The 25087-nt window shown below is 55.7% G+C and overlaps 2 protein-coding genes across 4 annotated transcripts in view; one reads left to right on the forward strand and one right to left on the reverse strand.

Moving 5' to 3' along the window:
• Nucleotides 1–1407: 1407 nt before the first annotated feature.
• Nucleotides 1408–13233, forward strand: BAP1 (BRCA1 associated protein 1). Of its 3 annotated transcripts, none has more exons than XM_038149356.1 (17): nt 1408–1490; nt 3774–3803; nt 3902–3956; nt 4610–4742; nt 5137–5256; nt 5710–5771; nt 5842–5984; nt 6511–6589; nt 7224–7347; nt 7665–7782; nt 8132–8319; nt 8666–8799; nt 9400–9872; nt 9994–10151; nt 10850–10942; nt 11463–11535; nt 11798–13233. In XM_038149356.1, the coding sequence occupies exons 1-17, from the start codon at nt 1454–1456 to the stop codon at nt 11929–11931; spliced, it is 2154 nt and encodes a 717-aa protein (XP_038005284.1). In that variant the 5' UTR covers nt 1408–1453; the 3' UTR covers nt 11932–13233. The 3 variants fall into 3 exon arrangements, with proteins under 3 accessions (XP_038005284.1, XP_038005285.1, XP_038005286.1); XM_038149357.1 differs by having other exon boundaries at nt 9994–10097; XM_038149358.1 differs by lacking the exon at nt 11798–13233 and adding an exon at nt 11687–11769.
• Nucleotides 13234–13359: 126 nt separating this feature from the next.
• The window catches only part of DNAH1 (dynein axonemal heavy chain 1), a 72249-nt gene continuing 60521 nt past the window's right edge, over nt 13360–25087 (reverse strand). Inside the window, exons 56-79 of the mRNA XM_038149355.1 lie at nt 24846–25037; nt 24219–24386; nt 23754–23945; nt 23203–23334; nt 22862–22987; nt 22309–22428; nt 21358–21507; nt 20800–20960; nt 20457–20682; nt 20175–20370; nt 19825–19976; nt 19151–19347; nt 18610–18754; nt 18015–18173; nt 17445–17576; nt 17088–17258; nt 16489–16668; nt 16235–16411; nt 15885–16055; nt 15555–15685; nt 15059–15203; nt 14601–14807; nt 13997–14231; nt 13360–13639 (exon numbers count right to left, since the gene is read on the reverse strand). Of these exons, the coding sequence (XP_038005283.1) occupies nt 13518–13639; nt 13997–14231; nt 14601–14807; nt 15059–15203; nt 15555–15685; nt 15885–16055; nt 16235–16411; nt 16489–16668; nt 17088–17258; nt 17445–17576; nt 18015–18173; nt 18610–18754; nt 19151–19347; nt 19825–19976; nt 20175–20370; nt 20457–20682; nt 20800–20960; nt 21358–21507; nt 22309–22428; nt 22862–22987; nt 23203–23334; nt 23754–23945; nt 24219–24386; nt 24846–25037 (3987 nt within the window). The 3' untranslated portion in view covers nt 13360–13517. The remainder of the gene's footprint in view (nt 13640–13996; nt 14232–14600; nt 14808–15058; nt 15204–15554; nt 15686–15884; nt 16056–16234; nt 16412–16488; nt 16669–17087; nt 17259–17444; nt 17577–18014; nt 18174–18609; nt 18755–19150; nt 19348–19824; nt 19977–20174; nt 20371–20456; nt 20683–20799; nt 20961–21357; nt 21508–22308; nt 22429–22861; nt 22988–23202; nt 23335–23753; nt 23946–24218; nt 24387–24845; nt 25038–25087) is intronic.

Below are 25087 nucleotides of genomic sequence, written 5' to 3' on the forward strand. Positions count from 1 at the left end.
ATCCGGCAGCCCTGGAGGCTGCAGGCTCTGTGGAGGCTGTTCCCCAGCAGTGCTGAGGAGTTACAGAGAGCAGATGTCCTTGAGGCACAGGGGCAGAACTGAGCAGGTACCCAGTACCACAATGTCTGCAGAATTCCAGGCATGGAGTTGATAGAGATGTACTAATGGCGCTAAATTCCCCAGACAATAGAGGGAAGTAGCAGCACACAGCGAGGAAAGGGAGAGAAGAGAGGCTGGGAATCGGTCACCAGAAAACGCAGAGATGTGACAAACCCTATTGCTTTAGAGGCAATAAACTCCAGACATCCATCCTTCCTGCACACCCTACACCAGAAAGAATGTGAAAAACAGGTTTACTGTCCTGTGAAACTTCAAACAGTTCCATAAAGGACAATAGGAGACAAAGACCATAAAGCAAAGATTATTATGGCCGGGTGTGTCTCAGCCAAGAGCACACCTGCTATTGTGCAAACACCCTTTATGTACCATTTCTATGGCATCAGCCTGTTACATATTCATAAGCAATAATGCATAGCAAACTTTCCCCCAAACTATTTTACATATTCCAAGAACTGTTTAGCATGGCTCCTCCCCAGTTTCACCTTTTTGGGGCACGTGTATTCCCTGGCTGTGGTTTTGGTCCATTTTATCATCACCTGCAGTTCGGGCCCTGGCCCACAGTGCCTTCCCAGGGTGAGTGCTGATGGCTGGCACATGTGTACGGGTGTCCTCATCCTGTGTCCATTGGGTGTTATCCCATCCAAGCAGGGGGTTTAACACAAGCACACTTACATCCGTGCTGTTATTAGCTATTAGTGAAATTAGCTATTTCACTAAGCTTAATGAACAATGGAAATAAAAATTGTATCTTTACAACAAAGTTGCTTTAACACCACACATGTAAAATCCATTTTAATATTTGTGAAAAGCCAACATTACGGTATGTATCGGGAGCAGTAAAGCTCCGGGTCCTCTCCCTGCTCGGAGCGGTTCTCCGGGCACACCGGGCCAATGCCGGGCCATTCCCGGGGCTCTCCCTCTGCTCGGAGCGGTTCTCCGGGCATGCCGGGCCGTTCCCGGGGCTGTGTCCCCGCTCGGAGCGGTTCTCCAGGGAATGCCGGGCCGTTCCCGGGGCTGTGTCCCCGCTCGGAGCGGCTCTCCGGGCACACCGGGCCATTCCCGGGCCGTTCCCGGGGCTGTGTCCCCGCTCGGAGCGGCTCTCCGGGCACACCGGGCCGTTCCCGGGGCTGTGTCCCCGTTCGGAGCGGTTCTCCGGGCACACCGGGCCATTCCCGGGCCGTTCCCGGTCCCGCGCGCGCCTCCGCCCCTCCACCATCACGTGTCGGCGTGTCGCGGCCGGGTGACGTCACCGCGCGCCGTGACGCAAGCGGCGAGCGCCGGCGGGGCCCGCAGCGGGGGCCGGCGATGGCGGCGGGGCCCGGCCCGCGGGAAGATGAATAAGGGCTGGCTGGAGCTGGAGAGCGACCCCGGTGAGCCGGGCCGCGGCACCGCGCAGCAGGCCCGGCTGCGGGCGGGCAGAGGCGCGGCTCGGGGCGGTGAAGGGGCTGTGAGGAACGCGCGGGCGGCGGGGCCTGGGTGGCGGGGACGTGGCGGGCGGCTGAGGGAGGCGGCAGGGGCGGGCTGGGGGTGCGGGTGCGCGCGTGGAGATTTAGGGGGGCGACTTGTGGTGCATGGGTGGAGTTTTGAAGGGGCTGGGGAGGGGAGGTGAGCTGGTAAAGTTTCGGGTATGGGGCGTGCAGGTGAAGTTTTGGGGGCTGGGGCTGTGGGGGCGCCCGCGAAGTTGTGGCGCTGTGGGGGCACAGGTGGAGTTTGGGGGGGAGATGTGCCGTGCAGGCCTGCAGGAGGGCCGGGCGGGGGCTGGAGAGGCCGGCATGGAGAAACTGGGAGCAGGACGGTGACGGGTGTCCCCGTCCCGCTGCCCTGGGGCTGGATGCTGGGCGGAGTGAAGAAGTTGTTTCAGGGCTTGGGATTTCAGGGCCAACGCTGGTGTTGTCCGAAATGTTGTTTTAATCCTCTGAGTCGCTGTGGTGTGGGATGGGCCTGTCCTGTGCAAGGCTGGGAGCTGCTCTCTAGGCTGGGGTGGTGAGTTTCTGGGGCTGTGCATGAGGAAATGTGACCTCTGGAGTTATCCTTGTCTCTCGCACTCAGCAAAGGATTGTGTCTGGTGTCGGGGTCCCAGTCACCCCCAGTTTTGCTGCTCTTTATTCTCTTTATTGGTACTTTGAAAAGGCTGAAATCATTCCCCTCCTGTCCTTCATCATCCCAGGACATGGTTTGGATCCTCGCAGCTGGGAGGGAAGGTTATTTGCCTGGGGGACAATCTGTCTGGGCAGAGGCAGGTTTTTTGGCTATGAGGCAGTTTGGACGCAGGGGTGGCAGCTGGGACGGGTGTTAGAAGTGATCCATGTGCTGCTCTCAGCTTCCAGCGCATCCCGCCAGCTGAGTATCTCCCCACTGGCTCCGGCTGGGGCTTGGGGTGGAATCTCTGGGTGCTTTACTGGTCAGGAAGGGTCGGTGGAGCCAGGTCTGGGTGGGGGAGAGAGCCTCGGGGACACCCGGGCTGCTGGCGTAGTGCTGTGTGAGCTTGCGGACACCAGAACGTGTCCAGCCAAGCCACAGAAGGTGCTGTGGGTGAGGGGGGTTCCAGCAGGGCTGTGCCCGCGTGCCTGCCGAGGTAAAATGGAATACTGAAATGTGCCCGAGGAAAGAGTGGCGTTGGGAGGGACCGGGAAGGTGGTGGGGTTTGCTGTAATGTTGGCCTCCCACTGGTTTGAAGCATGTTATTTCCACAGTGTATTTCTTCTCACTGATCATTTTGTAAGAAATACAGTGTTTTCTGCTCAGTTAATGAAGACTCTTTGCTCCCAGGAGTTTCTGCCCTGTTCTAATCATTTCACCTTTGGTGTGGAAGCCCCTTGGGCTCTGCTTAATTGAGCCACGTACATCAGGGTCCTTAAATCCATCTTGCAGGGATGTTTCTCTGGATTTAATCCTTCTTATTGGTATTCCCTGCACTTCCTCCCAGGCTTTCAGCAGCTTTTCTGAGGGAGCTAAAAAAGCAGATTTGTTATTCCAGTCTCGAACTCGCTCACTCCACATGCAGAGTGGCTGCCTGCAAACTGGGCTGGCTGCCTTTGCTCCAGCTTCAGAGGGGCAGCTGCTGCTCAGTTGCTGATGTCTGATAATCCTTGTTTTCTTCTGATTGTCGCTGTGTCCCTGGTTATGTTCTCCTGAATTTTGTAGCCACTGGAGACAGGCTGTTGGATTTGGTTCCCCCAAAGAGACAGGGCTTCTTTCATCTGAAGATGAGCTTCCTTCTATCCTTGGACTTCCCTGCAGCCCTGTTGCTGTGATCTGGATTTCCCCTCCCTGGCTTTCACTAACATGAACAGAAACGATAGGGTTTTTTTAAGTATCTTGTATCTTCAGTCATTTATCCCTGTGGTTACAAGGGTGTGTGTGTCATTTAGGTGCTCCCTGCTGCCCACTTGGAATGCCAGCTGCAGTGGACTCTGGCAGGGAAGAGTTGGTTCAGGTCCTCTTGAGGCAGAGGATGGTCAGTGGGGATGGAGGGGTGAAGGGAGCCGGAGCAGCTCTGAGCTCAGCCCCGCTGCTGGGACTCGGTGTGATCCTGGTGCCACTCTGCTGTGGGTTTTCTGCCTGGGCCTGGGGGACTCTCAGGGGATGATGGCAGTGGATTTCCTCTCTGCTCTCTTCAGCCAGAAGTAACCTGTTGGTTTTGTTCCTTTCAGGTCTTTTCACGCTCCTGGTTGAAGATTTTGGTAAGTCCCAGAGACCTTTCTGAGAAGTCGGTTTTGTGCCTGACATTACCCTGCCCTTTCTGGTGGTCCTTACACCAGCTTCTCTCCTTTGTCTGCAGGGGTCAAGGGAGTGCAGGTAGAGGAGATTTATGATCTGCAGAGTAAATGCCAAGGGTGAGTCAGAGGCCTGAAGTGTGAGTTGTGCTAAGCAGAGTGCTCTGTGGGCCTGGGAACTCCTGGCCAGGCGTTCAGAGGGGCCCGTGTGAGCTTCTCTGGCATGGAGGTCAGAGCTGTGAGTGATGGAGCAGGAGGGCTTCCTCAGGTTTAGGGCATCCGGGGGACATCCTCCAAGGGATTCAACTCCCTCTCAGCATGGAGAGGTGCTGTGGTTGCAGTGTGGGCTTTCTCCCTGTCCTGGTGCTGTGAAAAGGCTTTGAGGCTGTCGCTTCTTAAAAGCCACTGCTGAATTCCTCTCAGAAATGAATCCAAGGTAAGTGTAAAAGGAGGGTCATTCAGTGTCCAGGCACTGTTCTGCAGTCACTCAGTGTCTAGAGGGGATTTTCCCATTTCTTTGTCTTCAGCCTCTTAAGACTTGTCAATCCCCAAAGTTTTCAACCTTGATTGTTGGCTGAGCCTGGAGCATCAGCGCAGGAGCATCCTCAGGAGTGTTGGGCTGGGGGGATCGTGGCAGGGATGGTCACTGCCAGAAAGGTGGCACTGGTCGTTCTGCTTTTCCTCTCTGTCTTTGCTCTGCCTCTGACGCTGGGCAGAGCAGCCCCGTGGTGTGGCTGGCGCAGAGCTCTGCAGCTGCTGCTTTCCCTGTGCAGCCCCGTGTATGGGTTCATCTTCCTGTTCAAGTGGATTGAGGAGCGCCGGTCCCGCCGGAAGGTCTCCACGCTGGTGGATGAGACGTCGGTGATCGACGATGACATCGTCAATAACATGTTCTTTGCTCACCAGGTAGGCTCCAGGCAGGGGGAAGCTGTGTGTGGGGTGTCTCCTGTGACGCCTCAGGGAAGCAGTGTGCTGCTGACAGGCTGCGCTCATCTTGCTGGTCATCAGGGCAGCTCCTCTTTCCTGGGAATGTCTTCCCTGAGCTCCAGGTTGGAGGGAATCCCGTGAGGGCTGGGAGACCGTGGCCTGCACAGTGAGCAGATGCTCATGGGGCATGGTGAGGCTCACTCAGTGACACTGACTTCCCTCCTTCCTGTGAGAGCTCAGGTCAGGTCGCTGCTCTCACAAGGGCTGATGGTTCTTGCATCAGTGCTTTCAGTTGATTATTGTCAACGCTGAGGGGTTGTTGAAAGGCTGCTTTGTTCCTGCTGGTTAAGTTGGTCTTTGTGTTACTCTCTAGCTGATTCCCAACTCCTGTGCCACCCATGCCCTGCTGAGCGTCCTCCTGAACTGCAACAATGTTGACCTGGGCCCCACGTTGAGCCGCATGAAGGATTTCACCAAAGGCTTTAGCCCTGAGGTAGGGGCAGGGCTGTGCAGGGGAGGCACAGGTGGCTCTGCCTTTCGCTCCCCTCTTGGGATGATGCTCTTCATGAGCTGGCTCCTTCCCTGCCCTCTGTGGCTGCAAACTGCAGCAGGACTGCCTCTTCTCTCTCATATTCCTGCCTTGCCTTGTCCCTTCAGGCTGGGCACAGCTCTGAGCCTTCTGTCACGTTACTCCCTGTAATCGAAAGTCCTCCTCCCTTCAGACTGATTGTGAACTCTGTTTTTCTCCAGCTGTAATTTATTCAGTAGAAATTGTGTGCTTTTTCCATCTTGGACTTTACCTGTAACTCAGAAGAGTAGGGGATGTGTGCCTGAGGGTTTCTGACCTGGTCCTGTGGGTAGATGGAGGGAGGGAGTGGGAAGATGAAGCGTTTTATTTGTTCCCTGTCACTTCTCAGCTGTTCTCCTCTCTTGCTCTTGGCTGCAGAGCAAAGGCTATGCCATCGGCAACGCCCCGGAGCTGGCCAAGGCCCACAACAGCCATGCCAGGTGAGTGAGGGTGTCTGCAGCTGCCTCCCTCTGCAGGAGGCAGGCTCTCCATGGCCTCTGTCCCTCGCAGGCCGGAGCCACGGCACCTGCCGGAGAAGCAGAACGGGATCAGCGCAGTGCGGACCATGGAGGCTTTTCATTTTGTCAGCTATGTCCCCATCAAGGGACGCCTCTTTGAGCTGGACGGGCTGAAGGTCTATCCCATTGACCACGGTAAGAGCCACCTGTCCCTGCTTGTTGACACAGGTGAATAGCACCCTGGTGTGTTGTTGTGAATAGCACCCCAAATGTATTGTTTTTCATCTCCTCTTAGTGTTAACTGGCGTTGGTGGAGAATCACTCCAATGGCTCCCAGATTTGTCCTGAGTTTTGACAGCTAATTTTGGAGCCTGTGTGTGTAGAAAGCAGTTGTTTCTAAATGCACTGCTTTTGTTTTTCCTCCCAGTTTCTCATGGCCATGAGGTCCTTCAGCTCTGAAATAACTTCATATAGCAAGGAGAATTTATCTTCTTGCTCTCTCCTTGTTCCAAATAACCTCTATGTGTTGAGACAACCTGGTCCAAACAGATCCCACTGGCCTGCCCAGGTTACTCCCTTCTCTTACAACCTGACCCCTCAGTTCTGTCATTCAGGCAGTTATTTATCCCTGCCAGGTTTCTGTCTGTCAGTCCTTCAGTAAGGTACCCACTTCATGAACCTGGCCTGCTTGGCTAAGTCCAGCTGTGTGTTGTTATCACAGGGCCGTGGGCAGATGACGAGGAATGGACAGACAAAGCCAGGAGAGTGATCATGGAGCGCATTGGCCTGGCCACTGCAGGGTAATGTCCTGGCCCGTGGGCCAAGCACTGGCCCCTTGCCATATCCCCCTGGATTATTTGTCCTGTGGTTTTTGAGTGGCCGGTTGTGGAAGTGGGGGTGGAGGTTGCCTGTGGAGAGGTGCAGGTGCTCTGCCCCCTGCCTTCTCTTGCCTGCAGAGCATGCATTCCCGGTGTGATGCAGAGTCCCTGCAAATGCTGCAGAGCGTTAGGAGTGGCCTGGTTATGTCCGTGTTAGATCAAGTCCACAGGAGAAGGAGGGGTGCTTCTGGTCTTGAGCTAGGCCTCTTGGATGCTTGGGCATGAGGGTGACAGCACTGGCATAGGTTGCCTAAAGATGGAGTCTCCATCTCTGGAGCTATTCAGAAGCTGTCTGGATGTTGTCCTGTGACCAGCTCTGGGTGATAGTGCTGGAGCAGATGAGTCTCATAGGTCTCTTCCCACCTCAGCTAACCTGTGACTCTGCGAGTGTTTTGTGTGGCAGCTGAAGAAACCTTGTTCTGTTTCATCGGCCGCTGTGAGGCTGACCTGGTTTTGGGGAGAAGCCACGGGTGTGTTGGTGTTAAATGCCTGGGCAGGAGGTGGGGATGGGGCTGTCAGCAGATGCCGTGGCTGAGGGCTGCTGCCCTTCCTGCAGGGAGCCATACCACGACATCCGCTTCAACCTGATGGCCGTGGTGCCTGACCGGAGGATGAAGTACGAGTCCAAACTGCACATCCTGAAGATGAACCGCCAGACTGTGCTGGAGGCCTTGCAGCAGGTGGGACAGCCCAGGCCCTGAGCGAGTGCAAGGCTGGTAGGGGGAATAGGCTTTTTCAGGGCATCTAGCTGTGCTGCCAGGGCCCTGGTTTTAGGGATTTTGTTTGTCCATGGGAAAAAATCTTGTAGAAAGAGGACATAGCCAGCCTCAGTCCTTTGCCACTGCTGCTCAACTGGGAGGTGGTTCATCTGTGTCGTTTGTGTGCCTGGGCACTTGGTGTTTGCTTACCCTCACAAGCTCTGCAGTGTGGAGTGGGAAGGATGTGGTTTGGGTCATGGCTGGTCCAGCATGGAGTTTCTATGTCATTTGCTTTAAAGCTTATCCGAGTAACTCAGCCTGAGCTGATCCAGACCCAGAAGTCTCAGGAGTCTCAGCCTGGTGAAGAGGCAAAGCCAGCCAGCAGCAAGACCGTGACTCCAGAGAGCGCTCATCCAGGTAAGACCTTGTACCAGCAGTGTTGCCAGCCTGGCCTGCCATGGAGTGAGCACAAGGTGGTGACAGCAGCTGGCTGACCTGGGGCTTGTTTTATTGTCAGCTTCACTTTCTTTTCCATGAGCCCTGCTCCATGTGCACTGTGCTGGGGTATGGTGGTGCCTGTGTGCCTGGGGCTGTGTTGGAGCGTGTGAACCTTGAAAGTGGGAGGGCTGGAGCCTGGGGACACCAGTGACCCGTGGAGGTGGTTGTGGTGGTCTGGGAGAGTGCAAGAGCTCTTCTCTCACCTGGGTGAGTAAGGGGTGGTAGAGGACATGAAGTAAAAGGTGGCTGTGCTGTGCTTGTGTGGCAGATGGCACCGATGAGCCCACCAGCCAGGGCCACCCCACGGCCACGCAGAGCCCACCCAGCAAATCCAAACCGGTGCCAAAGACAACAGTGAGCAGCATCAATGGGGCCCCTCCAGCAAACCCCAACCCCATTGTGCAGAGATTGCCAGCCTTCCTGGATAACCACAACTATGCCAAGTCCCCCATGCAGGTAGGCTGGAGTGCCAGGCTGGCAGCACAGCTGATTCAAGCTGAGCTCTTTGCCTGCACTCCCTCCCCTCTGTGGGACCACAGTTGTCAGCTGGCCTAAGCCTGGCCCTGCCTTGCAGCCAGCCTGGCCCAGCACTAACCCAGGCTGGGAAGGGAGAGGGTAAATAAAGACTGACCTGACAAAGGAGGTTTACCTTAATATGGGTAAACTGAACAAAAATGGGGAAGGATCCCTGTTTCCTCTCAAAAGAGCCAAGTCCTGGTGTTGGGCTGGACCAAGGACGAGTTCACTGGGTCCTTCCTCCTTGCCCTGCTGCCAGCAGACCTTCAGCAATGGTGTGTTGCAGGAGGAGGAAGACCTTGCAGCAGGTGTGGGTCGCAATCGGGTCCCAGTCCGACAGCACCAGCAGTACTCGGATGATGAGGATGACTATGATGATGATGATGAGGAGGAAGTTCGTAACACCAACTCAGCCATCAGGTGACAGCTTGAGTGTGGGTGGGGGTCGGGAGCTGATATTTGCAGAACTGTCAGCGAGGACTTCCCTAACCTCCTTCCTTAGATCTTGATAGTTCCGTTCTTCTCTTTACCTGCCATTTTACTTTGCACTCACTGGGCTTTGTAAAGTCCTTCTGTAGCTTTTTACAGCCAACTCTGAATTTCAGCTGCCCTGAGAGTAACTGTGTATTGGCAGCAGGCTTCGGGGCTTTCAGGAACCTTGGTTCCCCAGGGCTGATTGCCAGTTCAGCTCCTGGTGACACTGTTGGTGTGCTTAGACTGCTTCTGAGGCCAGGAAGTTGGGGTCACAGCTAGGGAGCTTTGGGGGCTTTTCAAGAAGAGCAGGGGGTACACAGCACCCTGTGCTTCCCAGCAGCGTAGGGATCCCTGGGGCTGAGTGGCTCAGTGGTGCTGAGGTGCTGCAAGAGAAGCTGGTGGCACTGGGAGTGATGTTGAAGTGTGTCAGACCTTGTTCATCCCAGCAGGCAGCCTGGACTGCTGAGCGCAGAGCTGGCAGTGTCCATGGTGGGCCCCCACCTCTTTCCACCAGCTACTCATCTTCCCTGCTGTGTTTCTGGGCAGGTACAAGAGGAAAGGGCAAGTGAAGCAAGAGCATGTGGCAGGGGCCGCAGATGGCCAGCTCTCTGTCCTGCAGCCCAACACCATCAACGTCCTGGCTGAGAAGCTGAAGGAATCTCAAAAGGATCTCTCCATTCCCCTGTCCATCAAGACGAGCGGCGGGGGTGCCGCGGTGGCGGTGGTCACGCACTCCCAGCCCTCCCCCACCCCCAGCAACGAGAGCACGGACACGGCCTCCGAGATCGGCAGCGCCTTCAACTCCCCGCTGCGCTCCCCCATCCGCTCGGCCAGCGCCACGCGCCCCTCCAGCCCCGTCACCTCGCACATCTCCAAGGTGCTGTTCGGCGAGGAGGACGGGCTGCTGCGCCTCGACTGCCTGCGCTACAACCGGGCTGTCAGGGACCTGGGGCCCATCGTCAGCTCCGGCCTGCTGCACCTCACCGAGGACGGCGTGTTCTGCCCGCTGGCTGCTGCAGGTAAGCGCCTGCTTTAGCGGGGTGGTGTCTTGCCTGGGGTGACAGGGCAGTGTCCTTTGACTTCGGGGGTGGATGCCAGTCCTTTGTGGTGGCTCTTAATGCTTCCTTCCCCTGTGTGTAGATGGGAAAAACTCCCCCTCTTCCATCAAACCCGGCGAAGAGGCCCCGGTTGCGATCAAACTGGAGGAGAAGGAGGGCAGTGAGGCCAGTGACAGCAAAGAGAAGGTGGGACTTGGCAGGACCAGTGATCACCCTGGGGGGGAAAAGTATTCTCCCAAGGTGAGTTTTGTGCTGCGACAGCCCTGGGAACGTGGAGCTCACCGGAGGCGCAGCAGCGCTGGCAGTGACTGAACTGCATGTGCACGGTGTCCCCTCGCGTGTCGTCGCAGCCGTGCCTCGAGGCACAGGGCAGTGCAGGTTTTGTGCCTTGCGTCATCTCGGGGACCTTTGCCTTGGTAGTGGGCACAGACCCTGTCTCTGTAGCTGAGACGTTCAGCTTGCTGTGCTCTCTTCTGGGCCAGGAGCTGGTGAGACCCTGCACCCCAAGTCCCAGCCCGCTGGTAACTTCACAGCCTGTCTGTGCCCTCCAGCTAGGGGCAGAACCAGGCTCAGGCAGCACAAGGGCACCAAGGGCTGCCTGAAGGAGAGCGGGTGGAAACTGCTATTCCAAAGGGAAGTCTTCAGATTTTATTTTTGAAGGGAAGCAGGCCCTGGGGAGGGAGGGGGGGATTCTGGCACTCAGGCAGCCCTTCCCCTGTCCCAGAACCTTGGGGCTGGGGCAGAACCCACCTCCCCTGGGGTTAGCCATAGTGAATTCCCTTCAATTAACTGATCTCCTTGTTTTCCCCTGGCGAATGTTTTTCCTTTGAGGAATCGTCCCTCTCTTAACACAGAGATGAGCACCTGCCAGCTCACCCTGCTGGCTCCTGGGCTGTGTTTGGGTCTGTGTTCATGTTTGGTCTGCTTGATCCCGGTAGGAGCTGCTGGCACTGCTCAAGTGTGTGGAAGCAGAGATTGCAAACTACGAGGCCTGCCTGAAGGAGGAGGTAGAGAAGAGGAAGAAATTCAAGGTGTGGTGCTGGCTTGTTTGCAATGCTGATTTAGCTGCCCAGAGACTTTTGTCTGTGGTGGTTTTGTGTAAAAATGGAGGGAGAGTGGTTCAGCTGAGAATGGTGATGAGGAGCATTCAGTCTTTTCCCTGTTACCAAACAGCCCAGCAGGGCAGAGCTGGTACCAGGACAGACCACAGCCCTGGGCCAGCACTGGCAGCCTGGGGGAGGGTGATACAGTGCTGGGATGAACATCAGCACTGATAGGAGGCAGGGGAGAGTCAGCAGAGATCCCTCTCCTGCCCACCTTCACCTCTTCCCAGCTGCTCTTTGTGGAGCATGCTGGCATCTGAACTGGGACACAGACAGTCCCAGTTGTGCGCTGGCTCAAGACAGGCTGGGAGGTGGGTCCCTTCCTGCTTTGCTCTCCCTGTTCTGTGGGCTGGGCCAGGCATGCCAGTTCTTTGTCCCCTGTTAACCTTGAACTCTCCCTTCTCCCCACCCCCTGTTGTGGATTATTTGTGGATTTGTCTCTTTGTAGATCGATGACCAGAGGAGAACCCACAACTATGACGAGTTCATCTGTACCTTCATATCCATGCTGGCCCAGGAAGGTGAGCTGTGCTCCTGGGGCAGAGGGTTTGGGGCACTGAGCGTGACGGAGCAGCAGCTGGGAGCCTGGGCTGCTCACCTTGCCTGGCTCCCTGTTTAGGCCAGCCTGGGGCCCAGGCTGGAGAGCCACGGATCTCTGCTTTCTCCTTCCAGCTTATAGTCCCAAGAGGTGCCCACTGATGGCTTTTGAGTGAGAGAGGCAGGGCTGCCCTCTGGCCTGGGTAATCCCAGCACTGCAGGCCTGTGTGTGTGCTCTCCCTGCAGGCATGCTGGCCAGCCTCGTGGAGCAGAACATCTCCGTGCGCCGGCGGCAGGGCGTCAGCATCGGCCGCCTGCACAAGCAGAGGAAGCCGGACCGCCGGAAACGCTCCCGCCCCTACAAAGCCAAGCGCCAGTAGCCAGAGAGCCAAGACTGGCAAACAGAACTTGGGCTTTGTGGCTTTGGGCACTGGCACTTGGATCTATGTTACCTTTTGCCCAAGGAAGAGGGACCACAGTGACAGGCCCTCTGCCCAGGTGGAGCCTGGGGACAAAGGGAAATTGGGTTTTTCTCTGCGCCTAAGCTGTGAAAGGCAAGAACCTGTCTGGAGGAGTCCCCGCAGCAGAAGGGAGTCTGGAGTGCTCAGCTGCTTGACCATGCCATGGCAGCAGCCACACGTTGTCACCTCTGTCTCAGTGCCCTGGCTGAGGGCTGTGACTGGAGCGAAAGAGCCCACCCAGCTGGGGATGGGTCTGGCCTTGTGGGAAGGCTGGCAATGCCCGTGTGAGGCTGTGCTGGCCGCAGCTGGCTGTGGCTTGTGTCCTCCTGTGTCCAGGCCTTCAGCTCTGCTTCCCTGGGATGTTCATGTGTGTGTTTTCTATCCTTCTTCCTTTCCCCAAACTGATTTTTGGTCCTAACCCAGACTTTGGCCATTCTTAGCAAGGTGGCTCCAGGACAGAGCCGCTTCTGCACCCACCCCACACTGCACTGCCCAGTGCCTGGTGCTGGCTGAGCTCCTGGGGATGGTGACACCTTCCCGTGTAGCTTGGCTCCTCAGAGGGCCATGGCAGCTCTGTTGCTGGATGAGGGTGGGTAGGCTCATCTGTGGAGCTGGGCCTTGTCCCCTGCCCTCTGTGCTGGTGTTGGGGGTGGCCTGTGCCTCTTGCTGCCCTGGCTGCTCTCCTTGGGACCAGCTCTGTGGCCCTGGCAATGCCTGTGGGTCACACAGCATTGCATCAGGCCCCAGAGAAACCCCGTGAATGATGAACAGACCGGGTGCATATGGTGGCCTTGGTGGTGCTGGGCATGGCATGAGGGTGGACTCTGGCTGTGGCTTGGCAAAGCCTCTTGGCAGGGGAAGATGTGGCTGGTTGCTGCCCTGGTGGAGGCAGGAGGGGGGGAGCAGCAGAGGGAGCCCACATCTCTTCCCCCTGGCTGGCTGCTAACCAGAGCTTGCTGGTAACAGCCTAGCTGCCTCTTGCCTGCCCCCAGGAGCCTGGCAGAAATCTGAGATACCAGAGGTGAGCACTGCTCCCCAACACTGTCCTGGGCTACAGGCGAGGACTGAATTTTTTCAATATGTGTCCAGATCTTGACTATGAAACAGTTCTTTTGGTATTTGTTGAAGGAAAGAAAATCCTTCTGTCTCTTGCTGTGTCTAATATCAAGTGCTGTAAATAATGGATCTGTCTGAAGGAATAAAGCTATCCTGTAATGGCCAGCCACGGAGGAGGTGTGTGAGGGAAGGGGGTGGGGGGCAGTGGGGCTGGATGCACCACGTGCCAGCTCCAGGCCCTGTTACCCCTGCTGGCAGCTCTTTCTGGTGTAGAGATTTGAAGTAATAATGGGGAGTGCAACAATACCAGGCTCCGTTTATTGATGCACCTCACCAGGGGAAGGGCAGGACTCACCTCAACAGAAGGAGGGCAGGAGGAGAGGGGGCAGCAGCCCGGCTCAGGCCCTCAGCTGCAGTGGGTTCCTGGGCTGGCTCACTGCATTTTCTGGCTAAAAGTCCAGGGCACAGATCAAGGCCGTGCCCCGTTTGATCCAGTGCTTCTCTGGCTTGTCCGTAGGGATCTCCACAGCAATCACGTAGTTGGTGGAGTGGCCCGTTGTTGACAACGTGCCTGTAATGGGGGGAAGCAAGGGTGAGAGCGTGGTGCTGCTGCACACTGACCAGACAAGTGACCCTATCCAGGAGCCCTTGTCCCCACCCTAAGCCAGGTGGCCGGCTGAGCAGGGCTGGGGAAAATGGGCTTGAGGGGAGCCTGGCCATGGGCACTGTTGCAGAGCCAGGGTGCCTGGCTGCTCCATCTCCTCAACCACAGCAGGAACAATCTTTTCTCCCTAGCTGGCTACTGCCAGCAGTGCCTTCTGTATGCCCATGTATGGCAGGAGGAACTCCCTACTGCCCCTCCCTACTGCCCCTCCGAGCTGCTCCTGCAGCTCCCGTGCTTCTGGAAGTGTGCCTTTAGGGCACCTACCTGCGCGAGTGAGAGTCTTATAGATGGGGCACAGGTAGGAGCCGGATTCTGGAGGCTTGCGGTTGGCGACAGGCATCAGCCAGATGACAGCCATGTCCGTGTAGAGCTCCTTGGGGCGTGACTCCGCCAGTTTACCCGCAGCGGCGTCCCAGCGGGCGCCCTCCAGGAACAAGCCGTGGATGTAGCAGCCCACGTTGGGCTGGCGCGTCAGCTCCTTCACCGACTCCTTCATGACCTGCCATAGGGAGGGGCCCCGGGCCGTCGCTCAAGGCGTGTCCCTGGCGGCTCAGCCCCAAGAAGCCTCTTAAGCAGCTCTTAGTCAAGCCAGCGCTGCCAAGAGAGAGCGTGCCAAAGCTCTCAGAGGGGCAGCCTGGGACAGAGCTGGTGGAGGGGAATGTGAGCATTCTGGAAGCGGAAGCCTCTGCCAGCCTTGGGGAGGTGTCTGGCAATGTGGGTGGGTAGGTGTATCCAAGCACAAAGAGGATGATGGAGCCATAGGCAGCTGGGTAGCCTGGTGGCTTCACCTCTTGGGCAGGTCAGGGCTTTTGTGGCTTTCTAGCAGGAGATTCCAAATAAATTCAGACTTTCCACCTGATTTACTGACCTTGAAACTAAACGAGATGGTGTCGATGGAGATGACAGACTTCCTGGCAAAGTTCTGCAGTGTCCCGGTGAGGAAGGCTTGGGGGAAGAAGAATCCACTGATCCAGAACACAGAGGGGATCCCATGGCTGATCCAGTTCTGCAGGAATTCAATCCGCTGCACCAAGTCATTCACCCACGATGCCAACGGCTTCAGGGATGGATAGGCCTGTGGGGCACCACAGACAGAGGTGCTGAATGCAGTCAAGGACAGCCTAGACCTTGTGCCTCAGCTGCTGAGAGCTGCCCAGAGCACAGGGGCTGGCAACAACTGGGAGCTGCACTAGGCAGGAGACACCTCCGTGCCAGGGGACCAAGAGCCAGCTCCACAGGAGACAGCCCAGTCCAGCAGCAGCTGACAGCCCATTTCTCTGGTTTGGGTGAGCTCTGGCAGGCAGCTGGGCTGGCTGGGGCACATACCTTGGCATTCCATATTTCAGGAACAGTGTTGTTGTACAAACTGCTGGCCATCAGCTCCAGCCGAGAGGACATCACGACCAGGCCCTTGAGAGCTTTCAGCAAATCCTTCAGACTTAATGCAACCTCCTCCAGGAGCTTGTTGTACCTATGGAGAAGGGGCAGAGGGAGCACAGTGACCCCGTGCAGTGGTTTATCACCCATAGCCTGCCCAGAGGGGGTGTGGATCTTTATACACAAGTGAAGCTCCTCCATGTTTAACTCCATGTTTACCCCACTCCTCTTCAATAGGGCTCACAGCTGCACCCCAAGCCCTAAAAAGCTGACTGTTACAGACAGAGACAGAATCAGCTAACGATCCTGGCTGGGACAACACAGTTATTAGTGTGACTGTCAACCCCACTGTAGTGCTCAGTACTGAGGTTCCCCAAAGGTGAGTGGCAGCAGGGGCCTGCACATCTCTGCTGTTCCCTAGGATGTGATCCCACAGGAGTTTTACCTGATCACCTCCTGCACCAGCACTGTGTTCATGGATTCTTCATAGAGCAGTGGGTATTTCTGGATCACTTCCTGCACGTTCATGGGGTCAGGCAGCTTTGCCAGGATGTCCTTGGAGGTCTCCTCCACAATCTGGAAGGAAAGCAGCAAGTGGCAGCATCCTTCTAATCCAGCCCCATGGCTGCTGAGAAGAGGGAGAGCTAACGTTGGCACGACAGTGCCATCGCTGGCCCCCAGCAGGCAGGGTGGCACCTGCTGAGAGCTGGTGCTTGTGGTCACTGCCCACACTGGGCTCTGGCTGCCAGAGCATGGTCAGGACTGGGGCACCCACCTCTTCCCTGCTGCGGCCTCCCAGCGTGATGGTCTTGGGCTGCAGCTGTGCAATGGCCCCCAGCAGTGCAAAGGTCTCGTTCTGAGCGAAGGTGATGTCGGCATTGTCGTGTAAACCAAAGAGCTCCGGGCTGTCGTTCAGAGGCAGGCCCTTGACATATTGGAGGTAGCCCTGGAGAGGAATCCACACAGACTCTGAGACCAAGACCAGCTGAAAATCCCCAGGTTCTTACAAACTTATACTCCCCCAAGGACCTAAAAACACAGTGGGTTTCAGAGAGGAGAGATACCCTTTGCACTGTGACAATCCCCCTGGATTTATGAGCTGCAATTTGTGACTCGAGTACTTACATTGAGGTCAGAAGAGGTACTGATCTGCTTGTAGATACCTGATTCGGAATAGGCAAAGTCAGGACTTAAAACCTCAGGTTTGTAGAAATCTTCCAAAATGCTCATGATGCAGCGCCGGTCCCAGTCGTCGGTCACGCGGCCGCCGTAGTTGATCTCCCCAGCTGTGTATTTCAGAACCTGCAAGAGACCCCACTGTGGTTCTGATCCATGCCTGCATCATGAGCCTGTTCCCTCGCAGGAGGGGCAGCTCTCACCTTGTAGGGAATTTCTGCATATTCATTCAAGAACATTTGCAGCTGACTGATGCAGATGCGGAGGTCTCCGTCTGTGAACTCATAGGGGATATTGAACCCCAGAGGCCCAAACTTTCTCCTCTCCAGCATGTTCCCGTGGAAGAAGCAGAGTGACAGCAACAAGGATTTAAACTCTGTGACCTGTGGGAAACAGGGAGAGTTGCTCAGCTTGGGAAGAGACATCCTTGGAGGGAGCTGGGTTCTGCTGGGACCTGGCAGAGCAAATGTGCCAGTTCAGGAGTGCCAACTGGAGCTTGGAGAGGGGGAAACCTCAGTCAGTGCTGCTGTGCTGGGGAAGGCCATGGCTCATTCCTTGCTTAAAGAGAGCTGCAAGTGCCTTGTGCCAGGCCTCTAAAATACTCCTGCTTCTGTTTCTCAAAGCAAAACTTCCAAGTGGCTCTTCACAGATGTGAGTTTATGAGAAACACCTCCTTTAGCACATGGATTCTCTAATGGGGAGGAAGATCTATGCCTAGAGAGGAGCAACATCCAGGTGGAAAACATATATTGCAGCAGGCACAGAATGGGGACAGCAAGCCAAAGCATAATCTGGGTCTTACCTTGGAGCAAGAATTCAAGAAGTCATCACTGAAACTAATGTAGGACTTGAGCAGGTTGGCCTTGACCCCACGGGGGGGCTCGATGGTCATCTTGGAGCCATTCTGGAGAATGGACACAGGGAAGTGGTTGCTCGGTAGGCTGGTGAGCCACAGGCGAAAGTCGGGATGCACCTGGAGGTCCAGAAGGCAGCCAGTGCTCAGAGGGTGCAGGCACAGCCCCTACAGCTGCTCCTGCACTGACCCTCTGGTTCTATAAGGAGCCTATGGATTGGACTGAACTAGAGCTGGGCTCCTGCCAGGCTCCAGCCTCCTGCCTGCTATCCCCAGAGTGGGCACCTGCTCAGTGAAACACCTCACCTTGCTGGGGTCAATGGCCTCGATGAGTCTCTCCAGGGAAGGCATCCAGCTGGGGGCCAGGTGGCAGTTCTGGAAGAAGACCCAGTTGCCCTGCTCCATGGCACTGTGCAACATGGCTTCAGCACGGGGGCCCTGCAGAGGCAGAAAGGGAGAGCTCAGACCCTTCCTGTGGTGTGCTGTGTTCTACTGAGCAGGACAGGGAGGCAGCTCCCTGGAGCTGGCTGGAAGGACCTCTGTCCAGAGCTATGGCCTGGCTTTGCCCCCATGGCTCAGCTGGATCTTTGCTGTTTGATGGCACAGCAACATTTTTTTCACAGCTTTTACAAGCCTGTGGGGGAGGGTGGAAGGGAATAGAAGGACTGCAGATGGATTTGGGAAGTTAGAAGGCACTGTAGTGGGAGCTGCTGCAGCTCCCACCCCAAGGGGGTAAAAGCAGAAGGTTGGTGAGTAAGGGCCCTGGGGCATGAGGGTATTTTCACAGTGCTGCCAAGTGTTTGATCTGCTTGGAGCTTGGTGAGGTTGATACGAGTGCCAAGCCACTGCTGTGCCAGGTATGCACTGACAGCCTACCTGTCCTTGGCCCAGAGAAATGGCAGAGAGCTTTTGTGTGAATTTCATTTCTTCAGCAAACTTGTAGAGGTCGGCAGCGGGGTCAGTGCCTGGGGACAGCACGAACACCAGGGGGGTGGTGGCATTGGACTCCTTGAACACGACTGAGAGGTCAGTGGTCTGCAATTGAGAATTGGTTAGAGTGGAGAGGCTGTAGTGGAACACACCTCAGCACCTCCTCAACCTTCCTGGCCTCCAGCTCTCCAAGGCTCCAGTGTCCTCCTGGGTGCCAAGGCCAGGAACATGATCAGTGAGAACCACGTACAGGTCTCCTCTGGCTGCATTATGGTCAGGCCATGAACCACTTTCCCATTTGTCATTTGAACTCTTCCCTTGTACACCTGCAGTATCTGCCCCCTCCTAGTGTGGTTTAACTGGTGGGCATCAGAAAGGCTATCCCTCATCCGAGACATAGGTATTTCCCCAGCTATGGGAGGAACACCGTGGCTGTAGAGGGGCACGAGCACCCTCACTGCTATTGGTGGCCCATTCATCACAAGCCTGAGGCCTCCTGCTCCTTTCCTGTCCCCACCAGCACCTGCTCTTGGCTGGCTACCTGCGGCTCGATGAAGCGCTCATCCAGGTTCCGCACCACAAAGTCCTGCATGGCATTGGTGACCTTGTCTCCACGCAGACACCGCAGAACCAGCAGCTTCTGGAAGGCATCGAGCTCATCTTCCCACTTCCCGGGCAAAGGCTCTCTGCAAAGCAATTAGGTGCATTCTGGGGGGATGTGGCAGATCCCACACTCCACAAGAAGTACCCAAGTTGTCTGCAGCAGCCATTGGGGCTTCATAAGGGACAAGGACCTTCCAGTCCCTTGGCTGAGGTTGTTGTCTGTAGCTCTGAAACCATCAGCAGGCAAGCCAGAACTGCTTCCACTGTGGAAGCAGCAAATACTGCTGGGATAAGGCACTGGGATAAGGCTCTGCCCCGGGCAATGGTCACCCCTGAGGAGACAAGGCAATGCCTCATCCTTTCCCTTGTGTGGCACTGCACTGGGAGCAGAGCTGGCACTGTGGCTGTATCAGCTCCTCTTGCTCTCCCAGGGATGTCACGTGCAGTAGAGCTGAGCTGACAAAGCAGGGGACACTTGCCTGTGAGGGCTCTGGCTGTCAAAAATGGTCCTGAACCCTTCAAGGCTATTTGCAAAATCGTTGTCAAAGCCAGAGAAATTCTTCAAGCTGCTCAAGGCCAGGATGTCTCCCCACGCTCTCTCGTTCAGCCAGGCTGGAGCTGGGTTGTCCTTCATCTCCTTTATGGCCCCTCCTGACAGCAGGTACCGCCACTCATCCTGGGAACAGGATAGGATTTGGTCATGGACAATAGCCTACCCACCTGAGCCCATGGCACAGGGTGCCATATCCAATTAAAATCCCGTAGCATCCTTCTGGCTGCTCTCCTGACAGGTGTGTGTGTCAAGGAGTAGCTGAGCTGGAGGGTCTGGTCAGATCAACATAGTGACTGCTCAGCTGCCACTCTCTGCTAACCCCTGCCTGCTCCCTCTGAACTCATTAACCCTTGCGGCAGTCTGGCAGCAAACTGGCAAAAGCTGCAGGGGATTCAGGCAGCTCTGCATGTAGACACAGAGAAGAGTTTGAGAGCTGAATAAAGACAAAGGACCTGTGTTTGTCCAGCAGGCTGCCAAGCCCGTCGCTAACCCCAGGGAACAAGGCTCCTTTCCCACCCAGCACACAGCTCTAGGGGCTGAACAGGCTGCGCCTGAGCTGCCCTGATGGGATCCCCTTCAGCACTGAGGTGACTTGCTCACCATATCGATCTTCCCCTCATTCATCAGGATCCGGGCGCTGACCAGGAAGGCAAACATGAGCTTGTGCTTCTCAAAGAGGCTGCGGCACACGTTGCAGTACAGACTGAAGGTGATGTAGTTGTTGATGTTCTTCACCCGCTCCGTCAGCTCCTCTGAAAGAAAGGCAACAACCAGACAAGGATGGCAGGTGCCATAGGGGTGTGGAGGGTGCCCTCCACGTCACCTCTGGGCTCCTGGTGACAGAGGCACACCCACACCCTGCCTGGGAAGGATAGATGCTGCTCTGACACGCAGACCGGGTTCAGACGTGGGCTGAGGGAGGAGAGGAGGGGGCTGCTCTGGGCAGGCACCTGCTTTCTCAGAGTTACGGATCCCCAAGAGGAAGATGTTGAGGAACCACTCGAGTGAATACTGGTACATGGGGTCCACGTTGGACAGGTCTGAGACACAGAAGTAGAGGATCTGCGAGCGGACAGCCACAGGCACATACTGCATGCGGGTGATGTTGATGTCCTTCTCTGTCTGCTCTGCCACCGCCACTTTGGCCTGGAGGACAGAAGCGATGCCATGGTTAGTGGAGTGCTGGCAGGGGATGCACAGCTGCAGGGGGGACAGCACCTTTCACTTCTGACCTGGATCTCTCCTGCCTTCAGCTTGGATGCCTCCAACACTTTGATGAGCTCCAAGTCATCTACAGGGTTTCCTTCAGAAGTGCTGAGCCGATACAGGATCTGGTCTTCTATCACCTTTAGCTCCTGACGCATCTGGGCATTGCTAACAATTAGCTGGTTTCTATCTTCTTCCAAGTCAGGCCGCTCTGCAGCCACCACTTCTCCCAACAGCTGGTCTTCCAAGCCACTACAACAAAAGCCATGGAAGTGAGGGTGGCAGATGAGGGGGCAACATGCCCGAGGGTCTGAGGACAGCAGAATGAGGCTGAGCAGCATGGGCAGCTAATGGGGTAAAAGCAGGTACCTGGGTGAGAGGGTGAAGTTGATGAGGGTGAGCTTTGTGGAGACCTCAGGGCTGTAGTGAGGGTTGGGGAGCTTGGTGGTGATGTACATCTTGAAATCCTCATGGTAGGGGATCGTTGTATCCCCCAGCCTCAGCACGGTGCTGCCTTGCTGTTTGAAGGTCTGTACCAGAGAAGGACAAATACAGGAAGACTGGCATGCCTACCTCTTGTGAGGGAAGGCATCCTGCTCTGCCCTGGACTCTGCAGTCAGGAGACTCAGAAGGCTGTCAGGGACAGAGGAGCTCCAAGCTTCCCTGTGGAACTAAAGGCCTGAATGTGAAGACAGCAGTTGTGTTTCATGGCCCTGCCTCCCAGGCAGAGATGCCTGCTGGCAGACCACCAGTACATGCAGGAGGCTGTCAGGGTGTTGGAGCCCTGGCCAAGGCATGGGACTCACTCATCCATGTGAGTTCTGCCTGCCCATGGAGACCTACGAACACACCCCACCCCACGGCACCCTGGCCCTTACAGCTCAGCCAGGCACCCACTGCCCTCCTTGCCAAGGGGAGACACCAGACCTCTTTCAGCAGGACAGGCTCAAGGACTGGATCCAGCTCCTCGCCGACATTCTCCAGCAGGAAGGGCTTCCCAAAGCTAATGGCATTCTCCAGAGTGGAGAGGAAGTCCCGGTCATTCAGCTTGGACACTTCCAGGCTGTTTTCCCTCTCCTGAAAGGCAGCAGGGAAGGGCAGGGTTTCTGTGGTGTCCTGCCACCTTCACATCCAGCTCTGATTCACAGTACACCTCTCACTGGCCTGATTTAGCTCCCTGGGGCAGCAGAAATAATATATTTTCTTGCTCAGCTAGACTTTGGCTATTTTGGCAAGTTTATCCTACATCAGCAGGCACTAGAGACAGCTGAATGAGGCAGCAGAAACGGGGGGAAATAGGGACAATCTCCTTCACAGAGCAATACCCCTCTGGAGCCTCACACTGCTAATTCAGGGCAGAGCCTACAAAGTGAGAGCAGGTGGGTGGGAAAAGCTCTCAGGGAGCAAAGCAGGAGCAGCTGCCTCAGCCCCCTGCCTGATCCTTCAAAAGGGCAGAAGAGGTACTGTTGAGTGTTTTCAGCACTTTGGCAGTAGGGAATGTACTCAGCAGCCAGGTAATCCCACCCTGACCCCTCTGTGTGAGAAATCTGAAAACCATTATGGGAGATGCTGGTGTTGTTTTGTGAGGTGAAGGCTCCCAGAATGTTAGTGGACTGCCAGAGTGGGAACCTGATTTGCTTGCTGCCTTGCTTGCTTAAATGAGGGCTCTTCCTGCCCTGTGCTGCTTACCCTGAGAAGGGAAATCCACCTGGGGTGAATGTGGATGTGGAGACTGTCTGTTGTTGGTTGGGTTGGGCTGGCACAGCATAGGGCTTTGCAGCTCTAGAGCCCAAAGCCTGAGGTTGCTCTGCACAGCTCCTGACAGAAAGCTGTTTCCCCTATCCTGGCAGATCCGGTTTTCCTCCCCACAGCTCTTACCAGATTCTTGATCCACTTGTTTGCTTGTCCTTGTGGGTCTATGTAGTGATTCCAGCGCAGGGAGAATCGGGTTATTACCCCGTTATCCACAGACAGGGCATCGTTGGGTAAACCAGCAATCTAACAGGGTAGAAAAAGTTGTTGGAATACCTGCTAGTGCACATCGGTGACCAGAGAGAAGCCCTTGCTGCCCTGGCCCCAGAGTGCTCCCAGCAGATGGACAGGGGATGGTGGTGAAGGTACCTCTGCCAGCAGCCAAGCCCTGGGCTGTGCTGTGGGGTCAGGCTTGGGCAGGCTATGGCCAGAGCTTAGCTCAGGGCCTGGCACTGGTAAAGGACAAGCCTTACAGGTCAAGGCTGATCCCCTTTTCACTGCTGCCCAGCCTGGCAGCAATTCCAGTTCTGCAGTGTGGCCACTACCCAGCTGCTTGGTGTGGGGGCCTGTCCTTTGGTCCAGGGGATCCTGGTGAGTGCTGAGCTGACTGTTTTGGACTTTACCTGAGGGCCCTTCTTCCCCAAGTATTGTTTGGTTTGGGTTTTTTTTTGAAACTTGCCTGCCAGGAGCGGATTTCCACAGGGTCTCCAAGGGTGTTGATGAGGCTTGCATCCTCACTGTGGGGAATGTTGTTTTTGGCCAGCTCCTCCATCCACTCTGCGGACAGTGCTGCACGGTAGTCTCCCTGTCATGAGAAACACCACCATAGCCTTTCTTTAAGTTGCAGCTAATGTGTTGTGAGTATCTAAACCCTCCTGCTCCCATTCAAATGGGCCTTGTGCAGCCTCTTGCACAAGCGGAGAGAGATCCTGGAGGGATCTTGTTCCCTTGTGTCCTGTTCCTTTCTCCCTGGCCAGGACAGCAGAGCTGTAAACGGAGTGCTGACCACTGCACACTTACTGTGAAAGGGCCCAGGTAGGCCACAAAGCCAGCTGCCACCAGCACATCCCCAGAGCTGTTGTTGATTTTGTCATCCAGGCTCTCCACAGTGTCCTGCCAGCGCACCTTCTCATCAGCCAAGCTGTTGATGAGCTGTGGGATAAGTTGCACATGTGAGAGCTGCTGTGAGGTCTAACCTTGTGTCCTGGACCTGCTGTTCTCTGGGTAATGCTGCAGGTGACTTTGGTGACCAGAGGTTGGGGTGGCCCCTGAAATACTCTGAATTCTATCTGGCTTTAAGCACTCAATCCAGGGATTACTGGGCTGCTTTCAGATATGCTGGAAGACCTATTGTTAGCTGAGAAAGCTGTGCACAGGAGGACAGCAGCTTTTTACATCAGTGCCTGGCTAGCTTAGCTTTCCAGTCCTGTTGAGCTGCTGAGATCAGGCCAGGTAGCTTCAGCCTAGGATTGTCATGAGCTGCAGGCACGTGGATGTTTTCACCACTGTGCTGCTTGATCTGGAATTGAGTTGCCTCATATAAGCAGGCAGAAGCTAGCTCTGTCCCTTACCACGTCGGCACGGGCCAATCTCTCCAGACACTGCTCACACTTCCTCTCCAACTCCTCCTTATTGGCTTTGCAGGCCTCGTACTTGGCTTGCAGCATGGCAATGCCATCTTCAACCTCCTTCAGGCGTTGCTTAGCTTCGTCCAGGACCAGCTGGGTGGCACGCAGGTCCTCCTCTGCCTCCCGCAAGGCTTGCTGGGGACATGCACAAGGAAACAGTGGGTATGTGGTCAGGCTCTTCCCCCACAAGCCAGAGATCTTGAAGCAAGAGTGGGCTTTCCATGAAAGCTCTTGCTGATAAGTGCTAGCTACTGATATCTCAATATCTCAGTCAATCCAATCCCTGGATGACAAAGGCATTACATCCTGACCTGCAGAATGTAGTGATTCCCAGCATCTCCTGCAGAAGGGAGCTGCCAGTTCTGTGTTCCTGAACACCAAAGGCAACTGGGTCACACAGTTTCTTACCCGCTTGGGCTCCACGACCTTGGCCACAAAGTGGTACTTGTGCATGGCACGCACCCACTGGCAGATGGAGGTACAGGCTTTGGAGACCTTGGCAATGGCAGCTGGCTGAAACTCGTCATTGTCAATGTAGGGCTGGATGGCCTTGATCACACTCTCTGGAATATTGTCCTGCAAAGAATGGTGGGAGAGAAGGAGACTCTCCTTAGTCAGATCTCTAGCATGCTCATCACTGATCTCCTAAGGGCTTCCCCCAGAGGCAGCAGCACCCCAGGACCTGACAGGATGGTCAAGGCATCACACTGGAGCAAAAAGAATCAAATGACTGCATGTTGAGGTCTGGGAGCCACAGCTGTGGGATTGGGTAATTCCTTTCCCATACCACTTCTACCTAGCTCCTCCCCACAAGAGAGCAGGGGGACAATGTGAAGAGCTGTGTGTCTGGGTCCCGTTGCCCAAGGCAACGAAGTGCACCCAACTCACATGAGAGCTTCCAGGCCAAACACACCCTCGACCTTGGTGGTGCTGAAGGGTGTTGCACACAAGGAGCTCAATTTGTTACTGCTGTGAGAAGGATGTCTGTGAGGCAATACCTGATCCCAGCCACAGCTTCCTTCTGCTACTGCTTACCTTATCATAATCATACAGGCTGTTTAGGAACTGCACTGGGTCCTGGAGAAGGGCCCTGCCTGGCTCCCAGTAATCATCCACCTTGGTGCCTATCTTTTCTCCTGCCACCTTTTTGGGCTTTTTTCCATGCATAATGCAGACAGCTTCAATCACAATCTTCACACCAGGGGGAGGCCGCTGCAGGGCTCGTACCTGCAAAACCCAAATGAAAAACAGGGTTAACCTGATTCTCTGGGAGATGG

The sequence above is a fragment of the Motacilla alba genome, chromosome 12 (assembly GCF_015832195.1).
Source record: "Motacilla alba alba isolate MOTALB_02 chromosome 12, Motacilla_alba_V1.0_pri, whole genome shotgun sequence".
Classification (NCBI taxonomy): domain Eukaryota; kingdom Metazoa; phylum Chordata; class Aves; order Passeriformes; family Motacillidae; genus Motacilla; species Motacilla alba.